The sequence below is a fragment of the Salminus brasiliensis genome, chromosome 2 (assembly GCF_030463535.1).
Source record: "Salminus brasiliensis chromosome 2, fSalBra1.hap2, whole genome shotgun sequence".
NCBI classification, from domain to species: domain Eukaryota; kingdom Metazoa; phylum Chordata; class Actinopteri; order Characiformes; family Bryconidae; genus Salminus; species Salminus brasiliensis.
The window spans coordinates 44,589,510-44,610,810 of record NC_132879.1 but is presented as its reverse complement, the minus strand read 5'-3'; the positions used below and the strand labels follow the sequence as shown (position 1 = coordinate 44,610,810).

Here is a 21,301-nt window from a genome sequence, read left to right as displayed (position 1 = left end):
TAATAATTTTAATCTAGATGTTTGCTGAGGCATTCAGAATTTGGCACAAACAGCTTAAATCCATGGACCCAACCTGTAGTCCAGACTGTCCAGAATTTTCTCTGTATGTTTTAATCACTTTTTGAGCTTCATTATTGCTTTGGCTTTCCTTTTTACATGTGTAAGTAAAATATCTTATATATCGTCTATATCATATATATGTTATCCTCAGAAAATGTCTTTCAAATCATTTTAACTGGAAGTTAAATAACTAAATAGTCGGTTTTAACTACACAACATTGTATTTGGATGTTGTTACTTATTTATTTTATTTATTTATTTATGTATTTTAACAAAAGGCAAAATCCCAGTCGATTCAACTCCAGTTGTCTCTGATAGCACGTTTAATGCACTGAACAGTAAATGTCACAGTGCCTTCTGAGTACTCTCCTGTGTCTGCTATTGTTACCAATGATGTCATGCTTGGCACTGGCACCTGTTAACAGTTCCCTTTAGGACAGTTCAGGGATATGTGCACTTTAACTTCTTTTCCTCATGTACCCAGATACAAAAAGCAGTGCTGTATTCAGTTACTTTCAACTTTTAGATGGTAAAGCCATGTGTATAAAAATCTCACTTCATTAAACTCAAGTTACACTATATGTCCAAATGTTTGTGGACGACCCTTCTAATGAACACATTCAGCTACTTTTGCACTCATTGCTGACACAGGTGTACAAATGCACACACACACACTCACACACACAGTTCATCGAGTCCCTGTAGAGAAGTATTATCAAGAGAATAGAACTCTTTGGAGCAGATAAACATGAACCTATTGGCACCATGCCTAATGACCCCTATGTATAAAGCCCCCCTTCCCAGCCTTGACCTGCAGAGCAGTGGAACTGTGTTCTCTGGAATGATGGTGCTCCATCCAGTACTTTTGGGATAACCTGGGAAGTTGGGGAAGAGGTGGGGTGGTCATCATCCAATACCCTGACCTCACTGACACTTTTGTTGCTGAATGCATTCAAATCCTCACAGCGATACTCCAAAATCTAGTAGAAAGCCTTCCCTGGACAGTGGAGACAGTTACTATAAAAAAAAGAGTAAGCTCTTTTTTTAAATACCCTTGATTTCAGAAGAAACGATGAACAAGCAGGTGTCCCAATACTTTTGTCCATGTAGTGTGTCTCAAATAGTAAACCTGACTCCAGCTCAGTGCACTGAATTGTGCGTGTCACTGTAAATTTCGAGGGCTTTAAAAACTTTACATTTCAGTGTTGTTGCTGTGGCAGTGATGCTGAGCTGAGGAGACAGGTGATCTGTTTGTTGTGTTATGTAGGATGACTAGTCTGTCTTCAGCCTTCACCTCTGTATTATTCTGCTGTCGCCCCTCACAGGCGCAGGTGTCAGTGCTAATCCCCGAAATCTGCCTGCACTCAAGAGTGCGAGGGGTCGTCAGACAAACGGATATAGGGATAGAGGCAGCAGAGGTGTTCTTGTGCTGTTTTTGTTTTCATCACTGGCTCAGGTTATATAAACAATGTGTCTGTCTCTGGATTGTGCTGATGGAGGATGTGTGAATGGACAGACGGAACCGATTATAAGTTGGATGCTTCTTGGCTTAGATATATGGGTCTAAATCAAATCAATCACTTTTATTGTCTCATTACATTACACAGGCGTAACGGTGAGTGAAAAACTTAGGTGCATTGCCCCTCACGGTAGTAAAATACTTTGGGGGTTGGGGATTAGGTGGGGTGGTGATCATCCAAGATCCTGACCTCGCCAACAGTGATGCTCCAAAATCTAGTAGAAAGCCTTCCCTGGACAGTGGAGACAGTTACTACAACAAAAGCAGGATGCGCTCTTTTTTTTAATACCCTTGTTCCCAAAAGAAACAATGAACAAGCAGTGTCCCAATACTTTTGTCCATGTAGTGTATCTCAAATAGTAAACCCGACTCCAGCTCCATTGTCCCTCACTGTAGTAAAAAAGAACATAGATATTTACAAAATAGAAATACTGAGTATTTACACACTGACTTACACTATGCATTATATACACTATACACACTATACACTTACATTATACACACTATACACATACTATACAGACTCTCCATTTACAGTATTGCACTGGTTCAACGCAGTTTAAATAGTACAGGTTTGATATAGAATTATTACAAATGACATTATTTACAAAAGACACTGGATAGATGTGAATATGAGTGTAAGAAATGACTGCAGGTTCCACAGAGATATGAACTTTGTGTGAAGATTGCTGGATTCAGAGTCTAGCAACACCTTAGCACCCTTTAAAAAAACATCATTAAAGCTGCCTGGACTAGGGTCTAGGCCCCTTTACGTTCTTTGAAAGTTCTTTCAAAAAGGGTCCTTACACTTGCTCACTCTATTATCAGAAACCCACAGTAATTGAATCCATTATCATTAAAGTCTTTATGTATCCAAAACTGATTCTTCTACACCCTTAAAGTGGGTTTTTTTTCACAAAGTGCTGTAAAAATGTTTTCACATTACAGTGAGTCTGATTATATAGTGTTTTTTAGTAATATATCAGGGCTGCCAACTTTTACAGTTTTATAGTCTTAGTCTTTTATAGTGAGTTCCAGGTTGGTCCAGTCCCAACTAGGGATGGGGTGGATTTGAGATGAGAAGGTTGTTTTTTTAATTATTTTGTTTGTTTTTTGTCTTCTTTTGATTTGAGTTGAGTTTGGTTATTAATACTACAGTAGTAACATTCTTTAGTACTACCACTGTATTACTTGCTTATGAGGTCCTAGTCCTAGTTATTTTTTACACAGCAGTGTTTACCACAGATTTTGATTGCTGTGTGAATTGTTGTGCTATTTGCTCGCACAACATTAAATTACACAGGAACACAAGTGCTTTTACATGTCTATAGACAAGCACTGCAATTCCATCTCTAATGTTTCTGAATATTTCCATCAGACCTTTGCCATGCTTAAATGTGTACCTGTTACTGCATTAACACTACAACAATTTCATGCAATGACATTCATTAAAGCAAATACAAATACACTCGTAACAGCAAAATTAAGTACAACATCAGCCTCTTGGCAAAGCCTGAACAACCACCTGAAATACTATATCAACTGCCTAGCAACCATGTAGCAACACCTAAGCAACCCTTTAAGAAACATCATTAAAACTGCCTGAGATACCAGTGCAATCACCTTGCCACTCTGTAGCACCCTTCTAGCATCCACTTAGCAATACTATAGGTACCAGTGTGGATACCATAGCAACTTCTTAGCAACATCATAGCAACCACTTGGGATACCATGGAAACCACTTAGCATCACTATAGCAACTACTTAGAAAACCCTAGCAACCACCTAGTAACTACTTAGCAACACCATAGCAACCACCTTGGATACCATCAAAACCACTGAGCAACCACCTAGCAAAACCACAGGAACCACCTGCGATACTACAGCATCTACTTAACAACATCATAGCAATCACCTAGCAACACCACAGCAACCACCTGAGAAACTACAGCAACTACTTAACAAGACCATAGGAACTAGCTAGCAACACCATGGAGACCACCTGGAATACCATATGAACCACTTAGCAACAGCCTAGCTACTGCCTGGAAATGAAATGCATTTTAGCTGCACAACCATTTTGCATTTGTTTCAGGAAATACACTTTTCCAGGTATAAAGGTCATAAGCACAATTAGATTAGCTATGTGAATATTGTTGAATATTGTTGAATTATTATGGATTTTACAATTGCCTGAATACTGATTGTATTTAGTAAACGGAACAAGTCTTGCTACTTACCTTTTACATGTCCTCGAGAGTGTATTGCTCAGGTCGCAGGAGGTCTCTTATTGATTTGATATGGATACTGGTCAGCATGCTCTAATTTAATGAACACCTGGACTGACTTTGAGAGTGAGAGTGGGCTTAATCAGTGAAATCTGGAGTGGCAGCTGTAGGATTATTAGTAGTCAAATTCATTCAGGGTTGCTTTGGAGGGGAACAAGGGGTCATTAAAACTGTGAGAAATGGTACCTGCGACTTAAGAATGTGAGATTAGAGCTAATTATTTGGGTCTATATATATATATATATATATATATATATATATATATATATATATATATATATATATATATAAGTATAAGTATGGGAGAAAAATTGCCAAAACACTTTTTTCACTTTTGTCTTTGGTGCCCCTATCCTAGAAAATACAACCAAATTGAAATGGTAATTTGGATCAGTGATAATTGAAAGTGCTTCAAATAAAGTCCAACCTAGATTTGGGCCAATCCTGTCCAATCTAAATATTACTTTGGGTCTTTTAAATCAGAGTGAAACTGGCAGCACACAGATTGTCAAATTCAGCTACCAAGCCACTATCAGAGCCTTGCTGTTCAAATGGAGAAAAAGTAATCAGTCTTCCCTGACACCCTCCCAAATCTCTACAAGAGCAGGGCATAGAATTCAGGAAGTGACAAAAAACCCAAGAGTATCATCTAAAGAGCTGCAGGCCTCTTTTGCCTCAGTTAAGGTCAGTGCTATGGCTCACATATCATGGAAACTCAGGGCAAGAATAGGATCTGTGGCAGCCATACGGAGTGATACAGAGTGATATTAATAAATGAATTTTCTTTTTTCTCTACCCTGAAAACACAGTGGATAATGACAACCCAAAGAACCATTTATACCTTCAAATGATTCTTTACATTGTCATCTATCTACATATTTTTCTATCTATCTATCTATCTATCTATCTATCTATCTATCTATCTATCTATCTATCTATCTATCTTTTTTTGAACAATTTCAGATCATATGCAGTATGACAGAATGAATTACAATAGTAACTAATTATCACCACGTATATCCTGCAGCCACCCACCCTCAAATAACATTTTACAAAGAGCTTTCTGCTATTGTTAAAACTCCTTTGTACTTTGAACTATTTTTGCTAAAAGTGATATATATATTTTTTTAGAGTGTAGGCCCTAGGTTCATATTGTCTAGTCATGTTACTGTGCATATGCTTCTCACCTGTATGCTCAGACAGACAGACAGACAGATAGACAGTCAGAGATAGAGAACATCTGTGTGCTCGATCAGTTTTTCCACTTCATTTGTCCTTAGCTCGTCCAGAGGACATGTCTGGGTCAACAACGTTGCCTGCAGCAAATGTGTGTTCAGTAGATCATCATATTCAGTACATTTTGAGTAGGTTTTTACACACCAGAGCACAGACTTCAAATTAATGTCTCTTGAAGTTTCCTTTCTCCACAAAAGTGCTGCACAGATATTACATCAGCAGAATTTACTGAGCCTGAGAAATAATGTCTTTGGCAATTGCTTACCTATTGTAAATGTCAAAGTTGAGAATAGATGTGTTACGTCTCCTCCAGAAAAATAGACAATAGCGTGTTTAATGTACTGTACACTTCAAAAGCTGTGGAAATGAGGATTTATGCTGTGGGAAAGGTGGGGGTGTAGCAGTATTGTAAATATGCCTTTCTCCCTCCTCCCTTTTAATGGGGGCGTAAAAAGTATAAAACCTTTCCAGTCTTGTCTAGCTTGACTTTTCAGTGTCTGCTATTGTTGTCAATAATCTCAAACTGTTGACCAGAACAGCTCCCGTTAGCAGAGATACATACATTGCTCTCATTGTTCTCTCATAGGTCTCTTTGTTCTTTGGGCCATTCAAAGTAGTTGCCCAGACACTCAGTTCCTTGTCAGTTTTGAGATGTTTAAACCATATGTGAATGAATACTAGCTTAGGCATTACTAGCAAGAAAATTGGTCATTGACAAATAATAATTAATAGGAAGATTAATTAATCTATGGACCAGCCAGTATGATGTGTGTGGTTGGTGTGGTGCAACAGATAACACCACTACCTGCCACTGAGTTACAACACCATGTGGGAGACCAGGGTTTGATTCCTGGTCTGGGTGACTGGGCTGCACTACACCAATAAGAGTCCTTGGGCCAGACTCCTAACACTACATTGGCTCACCTCTGTAATACCAGTAACCTTGTAAGTCACTCTGGGTAGGAGCATCAGCTAAATGCCATAAATGTAAATGTGTACCTATCTGGCTTCACACAAATACAGAATTTTACAATCAGTACAATCATAATGGCGATAGTAGGATGGTGTAGGAAAAGTCTAATGCATCATATTAATATTAAAGGAACCATTCGTCCTGCTCTGTATCACTGAGCTTTTGGCTGACATGGGCCCTGTTATATCTGACATCAAACTTGTGAAGCTAGTTGTAGTGTGGTGGTGTTGGTGTGATGGTTTGGGGATGTTTTCCATTGATTTTGGAATTTTGTTTTTCAAAGGTGGGGAAGGTGGGGGTATAGCAGTACTGCAAATATTTGCCTTTCTCCTTCATATATTGTAACTTTTGTTCTCATATTATATCCTTTGTTCTTTGGACCTTTGTTCATTTCATGCCTAGACACTGAGACCACATTTGCACCAAGTTTATTATCAGGATTATATCTGGATAAGGCCAAACCACATAAACATGCAGGTGTAAACACGCACAAGACTCATTTAAACCAGATACAAATCCCATCACTTAAACCACTTCAGGTAGGGGTCTGAGACGCATTTGATCCACATGTTATAGCAGTGTAAACATGTCTGTCTCTCCAAGATGCATTCAACAAACAAAGCTTCTCCCAGTACAATCAAAACATCATCTAGATACTAGACACATAAAGGGACAAAGTGTAAACGTTACTTTGCAGTTTTGAGATCATTCACACCATATCACACTAAGTGCTAGCTTATGCTGAGTTTCAAGCACAGGAACAAAAATGGAAACATTTACAAAACCGTTTCTAAGGACACTAGGGCATTGCCAAACCACTGTGAGCAAATTCTGAATTTTAGAAACTTTAGTAAATCTTCCCAGGAGAGAATGTTGGCCTACCAACATTTCCTCAAGGGAACAGCAACACAGCTAATGAAAATAAACATAAATGCTACCCTTACATTTGCAAAAAAATAAAAATAAAATAAGTCTAATGGGATAATGGATAATTAATGGGAAAATTAGGCATTGACAATTGTGTTCTATGGACCGGACAGTCTGTAGTGTAACTTTATATCTGGCTTCACACTAACACTGCATTTTATAATCAATTCAATCATAATGGGAATAGTGGTACATATAGTCTTATGCCTCAGGACCTGAGCAACATGATATTATTGAAGGAACCAATCATTCTGCTCTGTATCACAGAATGCATACATAGAATGTCTGTTCATCTGTCAATAAGCTGAAGCTTAAACATAGTTGGGTTATGCAGCAAGACGATAATGCACCACTGAGCGACAGTCTGAATGCTCACTTGCACAGTCAAAGTCTTGACTTAAAACCAGTAGCGATGTTGTAGTGTGACCCTAAACAGGTAGTTGATGCTTCCTCTACAATATGAAAAGCTAATAGGAAATGGAAGTAAATACTGGTTGCAGGTATTGTTAAAATGCATGCAACATGAAACAGCCTTAGGTTTAAGGGGAGTATGTTTTGTGTAAAGATCCAAAGGAGTTTTCTTCAATATGGAGACAGAGATAGAGAAAATCAGAAAGGGGAAATTTCAGAATACCATATATGTTGTAGGTGTATCAGACAAATTGGCCAGTGTGTATAGAGTGTTTATAGGGTGTTTAATGTGCAGAGATGATGACAAAGTACGCATTTGTAATAACCAATAAATTCTTGAGAACGGATAGGCTGCAGTATTTGAAACATCAAGTTGTCATGTTGTAGACATTTGCTAATTTTCTTCTCTATATTATATAAACATAAAAAGCTATTGTAAAATATATGGAAAGCTACAACATAGATTTAACTGCCTTTCTGCAAGTCTACATACTAGGGGTGTCTTGTTCACAGAGCTTGTGCTGCATAATGTGTCTACTGTTGTCTTATGCCCTGTTAGATGTACTGCAATCAAAAGCAGATCACAAGGCATCTGTATCTGAGGCAAAGGCCTCCAATGTCAGTACTTGTACATAACATCTATTACAAATGGGCTGCAGTTTAACTAGCATGATTTGACCACCAGGCAGCTGTGCAGATCATATTTAGGAGGCTCATATTTATTTTCTTGATGCCATACTGCCATCTAGTGATAATTACAGATATTATCACTTAGTTCATTGAATCTGTTTAGAGTTTGTATATAGAGTCCTGTGGGTACTAATCAAATCAATGTTATGTATTGTATGAAAGTATGTTCATTATGGTGAAACACAGTATATCGTGGCTATCCAGCCGAAAGCATTGCCAAAGTTCATGGATTTAGTTTTAAATACAAATCATTTTGGAGCATTTCTATTGATCCATTTGTTAGGAAATTGTGTAATAATGTTAAGAATGACTGTCAGATTCACATTATGTCAAAAAGTTGAAAACAAAAACAACTAAAATGGAGATGATTGTGGGAAAATTTTTCAGACACCCATCAGCTATTCTCACACAGAAAGTCAGGCATCAACACTTCACTGTAAATCGGTGGTCTTTAACCATGCTCTTGGAGACCTATTATCCTGCAGACTTGGGATCCAACCATAATTCACCAATCTAATCTAACTATTTCACTGCAGTAGATTCTGATGTAATGCAGAGAATATCAGGGACTCAAGGCTTTCTCTTTTTTAATGAATATACTGACACATGAATGTGTTTCTGTACTTTCAGAGTGCCGCACAGCCATGCCAGCAGAAATTGTGTTCTTGGTGGACGAGTCCTGGTCAGTGGGTCCTTCCAGCTTCCAGCAGATTAAAGAGTTCATCGCTGAAATTATTAGGTCCTTCCAGAACAGTGTGATTGGACCCGAGGGAGTCCGCTTCGGTGTTACTGTCTACGGAGATGTCCCCAGGTACAGGAGATTAGAATACAATGATGGGTCACACAGTGGTTCAGGCTCCTAATTAGTTTATTGCTGGCTTTATCCTAGGACTGCTGTGTCTAAAGCCTGTGTCTGAGAATTACTGCCTGTCACAGCACTTGACCTCAGACTCGTCCTTGTTTTCTCTGAGATGTTCCCAGTCTGCTGCATTTGAGAAAATAGATGGAATTGTGATGTGGAATACTAAAAAAGAGAATAACTTCATACAGACCTAACCTTAACAAAAGAAAGTGCTCCTCATATATATTCTACATACAGCACTGTCTTTTATTTACACTACATTTTTAGGACATATCCCGTGGTTCTTAAAGGCAGCTTTCAAATGCCTCATTTCCAAGATGCAATTTTTGCACCAGGTTAAAATACAGAGAAGGAGGGGCTTTCTCATTTTGTTCAAGCAGTTACAAAATAAACAATTCAGAGCATTAAAATGTTCTTTGTGTTCGAGTTTTGCTTTTCTCATGCAGAGCTCAACCAAGGAACTTTCAGAGGGGAACAGGCCCCCAAGCCATTTCCTAGTTGTTTGAGAAAATTCTCAGTCTCGGCCACTTTGTTGTTCAGAAATCCCTTACTGTGACTAATGAGGAAAATGTATCCAGCATTCTTAAGAAGCTTTCTGAGGAACTAGACAACATGCCAGGTACAGTGTGCAAGACTACACCATACCAGGTGTAGGAATCTTAACGGTGAATGATAATGAGCTTCTGTAGCTCGATAATGACAAGCCACTGTTATCAATGGAAGGATTACAATTAATCTAAAATATTGCACCATTAATCTCCAACTTTTGTTTTTTCACAACATCACTGGGATTTGTGTGCCCTTTTGTCCGACATCAGTGTTTGACCCTACAAATGCTCTTCTGGATGCATAGACAAAAAACGTCCTACAGACACACTTCAACATCTTGTAGGAATCCTTCTCTGAAAAGTGTTATAGCTGCAGGGGTGACCAACTTCATATTAATGCCTATGGATTTAGAATAGGATGTCATAAAAGCTCCTGTCCCATTACTTTTGTCCATTTAGTGTATCTTTTTAGGTGTTGATGGTAAAAAGTGGAAATATATATTCACATTTTAGTGATTTTTGGTAATGAATTCAAATTCTCATTCCAGACTCAACAATATCAGTATTGGCATATTAGCCTTGATGTTAAGGAAAGTTAGTGGTTTTACGCATAACCTGGTGAATCTGAACACTGTGTGGTAGGCATTAAATGTTAAACATGGCCAAACCTAACCTAACTAATATAATACTAATCCCTAGGAGACCTCGGAATTACAGTTATTTTCAAAGCTGCAATAATTGTATTATTTATACTGTGACAGTGCAGAACCGATAACTGTAAACTATAAACTAGTGAAATACAAAATTACTATGTAAATTTAAATGAGTAGTTATCTGAATTCCCTAAAATTGGTATCATATTGATGATTTTTATATTGGTCGAGCCCTAAAGTCCAGTATGTACCCATATGTGAAGATCAGGTTAAAGTTAGTACTATGTTTAGACGCAGCATTATTGCTCTATAGTTTGTATTTGTATGTTATTTTCCCACACAGATAGAAAACCAAATACAGTGAAGTAAGTGTGAATGTGATCAGTCTGCTCTGTGTTGTCAGGATGCGGATTGCTCTGACGGACTACTCCAACCTGGAAGAGGTGTTAACTGCAGTGGAGGAGCTACCATATGAGGGTGGAGGCAGCCGCACTGGCCTGGCCCTTGAATTCCTTGTAGAGTCTGTCTTCAGCTCGTCCATTGTCCGGGACAACACTCCAAAGGTGTGGCAATGAATAAAAGGACCCAGTAAGCCTCATGCTTAATTTGGATTCGCTCACTTAGAGAACTATCAGGAACTCTGTTTGTTTGGAAAAATAAAAGCCTTTCAGATTTGATGTCAGGCTGTGCAGTAATTTTGCAGAATAACGTGAAGTGTAGAATAGTAATTCTAACCCTAACAAAAGAAGCACACTGCTCCTCATACATAATTACTCTATGTACAGCATTCTTTTTATCAGAGAGCTCCCATAAGCCTCAGTCAGCACATCTGGCCTTATTCAGATACATCGGGTCACTACTGCTTTCATGTCAGAACACACTGCGTCTAAATGAGCAGTTCATTAAGATTTCCAACTGCATACAGCTGCAGGTCCTGCAGAGAGAAGCACCTGATGTGCAAATGAGAGCAGACAAAGAAGAGGTTTGCTGTAATGAACTGCAGAGATACCGGCTTGTATTTCAAATCTGATCACACCTACTCGCACACACACCCACACACCAGTGCATAATAGTGGTTGGCGCATACTGAAGAACTTTATTGATTCAGGTGAACATCTGACGAACTGGTTGATTTTCATAATGGTGAATAATCATTCTTGGTCTGGCACGTTTATACGTGGTATGGATTGTGAATTATGTATTACATTAGCTGTTAAAATGTGACTCCAGTGGTGTGAACATCACTGTAGGTAGCTACTACAAAGAAGAAGAGGTGGTTTCATGTATCTTTTGCCTCTTTTTTACTCAATTGAACCTAAAAAATATTTTCTCAATTCACGTGTCACCATGTTTAGTCCTTAGTTTAAATGCAATAGCTGTTAATTGTGTCAAACTTTCATGCCAAACAGACCAATAGAAAGTTCCAAGATTACTTGGAATAAAAGGTTTGACTTCCATTAAAACCCTCCTGTAAAGTTGCAATTTTGGAGATACGAGGCTTGTTCTGACAGTGATGATAAGTATGTTAATTCAGTGTTGTAGACCTAGAGCCCCAACGTGGTATTCCCGCTGTGATTGCAGATCACGGTTCTCATTACTAATGGCAGATCAGATGATCAAATTGATGGCCCGGTTAAAGCTGTTGCTGACAGTGGAGTCTCTCTCTTTGCGGTTGGTAAGTAACACTCTCTATGTTGCTTCATCCCGTTCCGTTTTATGTGTTGGTCATTAAATGTCAGCGAATCAGGAAGTGTTGGGACGGTTTGTGTGCGAGTGTATGTGCTTGGTCTTGCTGCCTTGACTCTTTCACACACTTAACCCATCCCGAAGCCCAGAGTGCAGGAATAATTACAGCTCATTAGCTAGTGGCCGATTAATTGCAGCCATTTCTCATCAGGTTTGTCTCCTCTCCCCTCATGCTCTGACTCACAGACTGCCTAATCAATCTGCCCCCGAGAGGCCCGAATAAATCAGCTCAACTCCGCACATCTAGGACACATGCGCACAGCGGGCCACGCGTCCACCTAACTACTATCATTTACTGTCATAGTCTGCAAGTGTGGGTATTCAGTATCACACTCATGGAGTATGACAATTCCAGCTGATATGGATTCTGGTACAGAGCCTGAGCCACTTTTACATGCATTTACGCACTATGTAGCATCTGTAGATAGAGGAGCAGTATGTGTGTACACGTTGTACTCACTGAAAACATCCCTAGCTGGTATAAAGAGATCCATAGATACTTTTCAGCTTAGTTACTTCCACACTGGAATCAGAGTTCATACATCTACACACATCTCCACAGCAACACCATGGCCTCATGCTTTAGCAGCTAGAATGACTTCTTGAGTTCTCAATGGAGATGACAACAGGGCTGTGTTAAGGGGTCTGACCAAGGGGTCTATTAAGTCAGTCTGGCCAGGGTTCACATTCAGAAGGTGGGCTGCCATCCATGATAAACCAGCTATGAGATATGAGCAGAAACCCAGTTGTCAGAAGATGAGAAGGAAAGAATGGCTTGAGTGTGATTGGCATAACAGTGGTAGGAGAAGCCATGAGAAGATACTGCATCGTCAAGAGAGTGAGCATGAAGGAAGAGGATAGAGAACCAGGCACATGAAGCTGAAGTGAATCCTTTCCATGTTATCTGATAAGATGGCCCATCCAGGTAGGACTTCAACCACTGCCATGTAAAGTCAGTCATTCCAAGGGTTGTGAGTATGGACAGGAGGATCTTGCGGTTGAGAGTGGTGAATGCTGAAGAAAGGTCAAGAACTATCAAGACAGATTACCAGATACCATCTGTAGAAAGAGGAGAAACACATGTAGAGAATTAAGAGGGTGGTGACTGGAACGCAGACAGGAGAAAGGTTTGCCAGATCTTATTAACCTCCTCCTCAAAGAGGGCAACTTGATAGGGGGGAGGATAAGAAGGACAGAATAGGGAAAAGGTGGAGAGCTGACGTGGATCAGATGCTGATGCTTCCAGGATGACTTTGCTGCAGTTACTTCCACACAAGAACCTGAAGGAAGCAGTATTTGGTATAAGGCCCGAGTCTGCCTGTGATTTCATTCATGCAGTTGGACAGTTTGAGATTGCCCAAATGTTCTTTTTTAATTTATTTTAAAATGGTATAGGAAGATTTTATTTTTCTTTCCACCAAAAAAAAATCCTTATGTAATCATTAACACATGTGTGCTGTCTACTGAAACATGCAGAATACATACAGTCATGAATTCTTTGCTTGTTTCAGTGAGGAAGTGAAAACTACTACAAAAGTACTGCTAGGCAGATAACATGCATTTTTTAGCTTTTTACTGTGCATTGCAGTTGTGATTTCACAGATCTCTTTAGGGTTTACTGGGGTATCTGTGACTGAATTACCAGCCCATATATAGATACAAGCTTGAGCTGCAACTGCGGAAGCTACTGCACTGCATGGCCTGTTGTCCCTCTCTGCTTCACCGCAGTTTTGCAGGGTGGGAAGGCTACGAACCATGCTGGTAGGGCAAGGAATGTGTAAGTGGAGGGCTGCGGATCTCCCCAGCTACGGTGCCTCCTCTGTACGTCCGTGAAGCGAAGTATCAGAATCAGAATCAGAATCTCTTTGTTTCGTCAAGTATGTTATACATACAAGGAATTTTACTTGGTGAGAGCAACACAAGTATGAGATGTAACAAACAAACAGACTATTAACAAATATTACACTAAGAGAGAAAAATACACTGAACAATAAATATAATAAAGAATAAAAGTAAAGTGAAATAAAGTACTAAAAGTAATAAACAGCAATAAAAAATGCAATCATCCATATGTAGCCTGAGTAGACATCTATATGCAAACTACTTGTACAGATATAATGATATAAACTCAAAGGGGCGCCGGACGGAAGGGACAATGGGGCACTTGTGGCACTAAAGCTTTAGCTTGCCAGGTTTAGCTTGAGCTTGAACTTTAGCTCATAAGGGTGCCCAGACTCTAGGAGAGAGTGTTGCCATATTAGTCTTAGGATTAGTCAGGGCTTTGCTGACATAAGCCTGACCCCTGACAAATACGTGCACCTTTACCTTTACCTTTACCTTTTTTAGGACCATCCAGTCTACATTGAGAGGAGAGCAATACTAGTGAAATACAGTAGACATTTATTAGACTTTGGGAAGATGTTCTTAAAACATTCTTTGTGCTTTGTGTACACTGGGGGCCACGAGGAGCCAGATTAAGTTCATTAGAAAGGAAACTCAGATTTAGGTTCCCAGTGACATATACAACCCTGACCCCAGTCCTCCTTATTTTACACACTTATCTGTACTTAAAGAATAATCCTGCAGTCATTCATCTGTTCTGTCTATTTAATGGATGCATCATCTGTGCTAGGGGGAATTTGAATGTGCAAGTCAGATGATTGATTAACGGATCTCAATAGATGTGGACGTCAATGCTGTGGGTGTATTGCTCAGGTGTGAGAAACGCAGATCCAGAGGAGCTGAGGCGGATAGTGAGTGAGCCTCCTGAGGAGCACCTGATGCTCAGCCCTGATTCCTCCTTCTTAGAGCACCTGCTGCCCAAGCTGTCCCGCAGAGTGTGTTTCACTGCATCCGAACCTCCTCGACCAGTTAAGCACAGCCCGCCAGGTGAGACACTGAACACATACACACTGACTAGAGAACACGCTCATGTCAGACACGCACTTACTGCGGGGCTTCCCTTTGCTTTAAGAGATGTTCTTCACTTGCCTGCCACTACTGGAATTGGTGATCCCTGGCATAGACTAGAGTGTATGTCTCTCATGCTGTGTCTATATTATAGGAAAACAAATTGCTTCCTTACTAACTGTTGGGGAGAAGTCACTTCTTCACTTCTTTGCTCTCTTTGCCAATTTAAATTCACCACTACTCCCACAGGCCTTACTGCATAACTGCTCCATAGAAATCAATGAGAGGTGAAACGAAATTGCTTCTTTGGCTGTGATGCAAATGCATTGTCACACTGTTCTCTGTTCTGCTTCCCCTTTCTTTCTTTCTGTCTCTCTCTCACAGTGGTGGAGAAGGTAGTAGGCCCTCGAGACCTGCAGGTGAGTGAGTTGAGTTACAACTCATTGCAGCTCTCCTGGAGTCTGGCCACCGGAGACGTGACAGGCTACAGACTGCTGATCGCCCCTGTGTCCCCGAAGGGCCATCTGCTCCCAGCTCAGCACAGACAGGTGACACACACACACACACTCCAGCAGGGCAGAACTCAGAGATGGTGCACTACTGCAGCCCTTTCACATGTTTTAGTTTTAGTAACATTTTTCATTTTTTGGTGGGTTTTATTTATCTGTTGGTATCATAAATGGCCCTCTGTTTCAGCTTCATTTATTCATTCATTCATGCTGTGGACAGTTTGCTTTAGGCACTACTAAGTGCTGTCTCTCTGACACATCACTTTTTACTTTTCAGCATCACTGTCACTTTTGAGCCACAGTAATCCAAAAATTTGTTTTTTTAGACAATGAAAAGACTTAGCAATAAATATCCATGAATAGACTAGAATATTAAATCTTTAGGAAGACAACAAAGTCAAAAACATTTAAAAATATTTATTTAAAAAATGAAAAAAAAACACACTACATTTTCCAAGATTTACATGTGCAAAATAATCAAACAAACGTTCCTCTTATCATTACAGATTCACTGAAAAAATTTAATTTAATTCTTCTTAAAATTAGACAATTTAATATTATTTTTCTTTTCGATTAACCAAGTTAAATCAATTAATTGACAGCCCCACATAAATAAGTGTGTTCATAATCTTCCCAATTTGTTCCAGGTTGACCTGAAGGGAGATGTTGGAAGTACGAGGGTAACAGGGTTGACTCCTAAGACTGAGTATTCACTCACTGTTTATGCAATTTACCTTGGACGTATTGGAGAATTCTCAACTATCCTCACAGAGACCAGTAAGTGTCACACATAAAAACGTATGATGCACTGGTTAAATGTATGACCTTCTCACATGTGTTTGATGGACAGTGTGGGCAGTTCTGTTCTCACACAATGGTCTAGAATTTAGACCTCCCTTTGTTAAGTGATGCAAACTGCTTGACTGTTTTGTTCTATCTAGCTCCTGTGCCACCAGTAGCAAACTTCCGCATAATTGAGGAAGGCCTGTTCTCTTTGCGTCTGGGCTGGACTTCTCCACTTGGTCTAGTCAACACTTACAAAATCTACATCCCAAGATGTGAGCAGCACCTTTTCTATATTTCTCTATACGTCTGTAGGTGATTCCACAAAATGAATATACACACTACTGGTCACACAACCTGTCAAATCTGCAGCTATAAGACTTCTCAGTTAAAACTGAGAGCTGGTCCAGTGTTAAAATATCCAGTAAATGATCTGAAATGGTACAAAGTCTGGCACAAAATGGCACAAAAGTAACTTACATCTATGCTTTAAAAAATAAATAAATAAATAAATAAATAAAAATAAAAATAATATATATATATATAATAAAATAAAAAAAGCTTTTGTGTGTATTAAGGCAGTGTTGGAACTGCCCGGACTGTGTTCCTGCTCTCTCTACTACAGTATTTAGACAACATTGCACTTTCAGAATGCTATTATAATGTATAAAAATATAGGTTCTTTGAAAACAGAGAAAACTGAAGAGGTCTGAGAGATTTAAATCTATAACATCAAAAGACAGTTAGACGGTTCAGGTGAACCGATAGATGGTTCACCTGACAACACCTTGTAGCAAAGCTTAACGCTGGGCCAAGTCTTAGTTTCAGCTGTGAAGAGGAGCCTTGGAGCTGCAGTAAGAAAGTCATTCCTAAGATGGTAAAACACGAAAAGCTGACTTGACCACGCAAATGAACACTACCAGTAGACTACATAAAAATGTGACCTTTTGAAAACTTTTGACCTGTAGTGTATATATAGAAACATTTTATGTGTTCATAATGTATTCATGATTCATGATGGAAACTGATTAATGGTTTTGGCCACTGTGTTTGTTATGTATCTGGTTTCTGAGTCCTGTTATTTTATAACCACAGCTGACAGACCCGGGCTCACCTACGAGCAGGTGCTGCAGGGCGACGCCTCTTCTCACGTGATTGACAGTTTGGAAGAAGATAAGACATACACAGTCAGCATCTATGCCATATACCCTGAGGGACCCAGTGAACCTGTGTCTGTTGTTGGAAGAACGTGTAAGAAATTTCTGTCCTCATCCATATATTCATCCTGCCTCATCGAAAGCATGTAGCTTAAGTAAATATTACAGCCCATAGGCAAATCATCCTATTGATCTCAGATGATTTATTCATAATATAAGACAACAAAAGTGTGAAAAACATCCAAACATGTCATACATTGTAGTAATGATGTAGCATATTTAAACTACCATCATCACAGATCATTCCAAGATATTCAACACTAACAGAGAGAAACGAGGTACTCCACCTTCCTCATCCCTTCATATTTGGTATGGCAGAGTATTGTATGTTACCCTGCCATACCAAATATGAAGGGATGAGGAAGGTGGAGTACCTCGTTTCTCTCTGTTAGTGTTTAATATCTTGGAATGATCTGTGATGATGGTAGTTTAAATATGCACAATGGGCATTTCACCACTAGGTGGCAATGTAACATTTTTTCACATAAATCCTTATCACTCTTTAGTTAATGTTGCAACTATCATTGTTTATTTTTCTTCATATTCTTTTGAATGTGGATTGTTTCACAATTGTCCAGCACTGTTGTCCTCTGTGTGTTGCAGTGAAACTGGTCCCTGTTCAGCAGCTGCTGGTGCAGAATGCCACTACGGACACAGTGCAGGCCCGCTGGCTCTCAGTCAGAGGAGCGTCAGGGTACCGAATCACTTGGGCCTCTTCAGGTACTGGGTTACAAACACCAGACAGATAGAATAGCCCGATTTACTGCTCTAGAATAAACCAGCTTTCTGATCTGCATAACACTGATATAGCATAGTCTTTAGCATAGCAAAGGGGAGAAGCTCATTATTATTCTGTGGATATGAATAATTTAAGTATTCCCTAATGTAAGTATTTACATTGTTTTGGAATGTAAATGAAAACACACATTTGGATTTGGATTTTAGGAAAAATCAATGTTCTTGCACATAAAAGCTTATGGCTTCTTCATGTGTCTTTCCAGAGGGCCACGTAGAGAGTGTTAACCTGGGAGAGAACTATAACTTCTACATGGTGCAGGGGCTTCATCATGGAACAGAGTACACTATCTCCATCAACCCTATATTTGTGGACATCGAAGGGCCCATCACCTCCGTCAAGGCAAAGACATGTAAGTCAGATAAGAGAACTAACTTCATAGCTTCACTTGTTAAGAATACAAAGCAATCACTACAATATTAGATAGATTTCTAATGGAGAAAGACAGTGAGATTACACAAAAAGAAACCTGTGTCTTGGGTGTCTTTCTTTGGGTTTCTTCCTATTACATTTTCTCTTAGTGGACAGCAGTGCTGTGCAGACCTTGAAGGCCACTGCTGTGAGCACCAGCAGTGCTGTAACCTCCTGGAACGCTGTGTCTGGAGCCACTGGATACAGGCTGGCCTGGGGTCCAACAGCAGGTAATACACACCTCTTATCTCAAGTCCTAATTCAAGAGGTTTTATTGTTGTTTAAACCATGTTTAAGTATGAAGTGAAAGAACATCCCTCCAGCACCATGATGCAACAGAAAACACAACACAACACTACGCATGACCACATACAGCGCATATGTGCATATGTGTCGTAAATACGATGAATAGACAGGACAGTGCAGCACCTAAGCAGCACTCAGAACTGAGTGTGTGTGGTGAGAACAAAGGTGGGAACATACCATGGAACATACCATGAGATTTCATAGCCAGTTTACAGCTTTAATTATCCCCGCATTACTGAGCTCAAACAAATCCTTCCTGAAATACCACACATACTGTGTGATGTCATGTTGTTAGTCGTTATACATATATTGTTGTATATGTAAGTTGTAAATGAATCTGTTACTATGTAGTTTATGCAGCTATAATACATTGTTGTTTTATAGGCTCTCTATAACTGGTTTAAATGTGACGCTTATCCATGGTATATTATTATGATGTTTGCCATGGGTCAGTTTGATGGGAAGAAATGCAAAAAAAAAATCATATCGTGATTACATCACGAGATGCTTATTGAGGATCAAGTTAGTACTTGTAGAAAACCGAACACTGATTATGTTCATTAAGAGCATAGTTTATTTGGATTGTGCAGCACAGTGTGTGAAATGTTACATAAAAAGCAGTTATAATCATACTTTTTGATAGTATTGCTCTTTTTTAATTTAATTTGCATATTGAAGGCTATATATGTAGCCTCATTCTGAAAATCCATCCTCATTCACTGCAATCACTGACGATAACAGCATGCTGTTATTGCGCCCACCTCTACTATGCACTTACATTTAGCCTCGGTTTGCTCTTCTTCCTCTCTTCCTAACTTTCTTTTCTGTCCTTTCTTTTGGTAATTATTTTTTCTTCCTCTGATATGTGATGCTGGTGTTGAGGTGTTGCTGGGCTCAGTCTTCGTCAATAAGCTACGTGCTGAAGAGCTTGTAGATGTGTGTGTGGGGGGCTGCATTCACAGATGCCACAGTAGGGAAACTACAGTATGATTTTGTTGTCACCTCTGAAACCCCAATGAAAACAGAGGCTTTGAAGAAGGCTCCGGCATCCCTTGCGTCTGTCAGCGTTTGCGCTTTTAGCCTCCACACATAATGAGCAACCTGCGGACATGCTGTAAAGAAGGGGAAACACGGTGACTCACACATATGGGCCTGGCATAAAAATAAGTTTAAATAAGGACCTCTCGCTTCAGAGAGAGAGGAGGAGTTTGAGGGGATTGATCAAGATGAAAGATCAGAGATTCCAGAGAGTCAGGATCACCTCACATCACTTTACATTTGGGTATAATTATGCCCATACTTGAAGTTGCTTTCATGTCATATCCCCCTTATCCCTCTTAACTCATCCCTCTGTTCCATGCCTATTTGAGGTACCCAGAAAGGGAAATATTAAAAATAGCAACAGTATCAACAAGGTGATGATGATAGTTTGTATAACCCAGTGTATGTGTGTTTTGTGTGTGTGTGTGTGTGTGTGTGCATTTATGTACCCATGTAGAATTTGTTGGAAGAGATCGTCCCAGGCAGCTGGCTCTGAACGGCAGCACCACGGAGTTTGTATTGAAAAATCTTGTCTATGACACAGAGTATGTGATCTCCCTCTATGTACTTTTTGGCTCTGTGGTGGGACCCGGCATCACTGCTACTTTCAGGACCTGTAAGCACTCATGCACACATATGCTGCCCATTGAAGAAATTAGCACAGCTTGTTCTGGGATTGCCTGTTTAATGCTTCACTCCTGTTTTCTACACAGTCTCCTTTTTGAACACTTTCCCTTGTACTCATTGTAAGATTATATTGCTGGACAGTGCTACTGCAATGCGTTCTGCAGGATACACTGACAGTCAAAAAGAATTATTCAGATGTTGCTTTTGGTAATGGCCAAAGATACCTACCACAAGTCAAATGGTAAGAAAACGAAAAACTGATTGTCATGGTCTGTCAGTATTTTTTAGGTCTTCACCTAGTCTTAATGCAAGTCTGCTCTCACAGGGAGAGAACACTGCGTCTTCTTAAATATAATCAAAAGAATTTGCTGCCCACACAATCTTTCCAGAGCAAAGATCATAGAGATCAACTAATACGAGAACTAGCACTACTCTTATATTCACTGCAACACAGTTTTCATGTTTTCAGTTTAATGAGTAATAGTTTAGAAGTGCTTCACTTTCTGCTTGTCGTGACTGAGCACGACATAGAGAGACGAGAATGTCAACAAAACTGTCTCTTCTTTTGATACATTACATTTTTGTCAGTCTAGACAGTGTGTAATATTTTTTTGTTTGTTATAAAACTGACCAAGGTGTTTCAGCCCCGATCTGATTTGAGTCTTAGGTGAGATGTGCTACTACACAATAGTAAAAGATCAGTAAACTTCAGCTCCCAGTTCCTTTACAACTATGCAGGAAAATCACGTAGCAAATATATATGCTTAGTTATGAATGGTTATGAATGA

General features: G+C 39.5%; 1 protein-coding gene across 1 annotated transcript in view; it reads left to right on the top strand.

The window, feature by feature from the left end:
* The window catches only part of col7a1l (collagen type VII alpha 1-like), an 89,828-nt gene that overhangs the window by 1,640 nt on the left and 66,887 nt on the right, over positions 1–21,301 (top strand). The window contains 12 exon segments of the mRNA XM_072672898.1: positions 8,735–8,915; positions 10,571–10,730; positions 11,749–11,842; positions 14,629–14,802; positions 15,208–15,371; positions 15,980–16,109; positions 16,274–16,390; positions 17,211–17,366; positions 17,936–18,052; positions 18,334–18,480; positions 18,650–18,769; positions 20,344–20,502. Of these exon segments, the coding sequence (XP_072528999.1) occupies positions 8,735–8,915; positions 10,571–10,730; positions 11,749–11,842; positions 14,629–14,802; positions 15,208–15,371; positions 15,980–16,109; positions 16,274–16,390; positions 17,211–17,366; positions 17,936–18,052; positions 18,334–18,480; positions 18,650–18,769; positions 20,344–20,502 (1,719 nt within the window).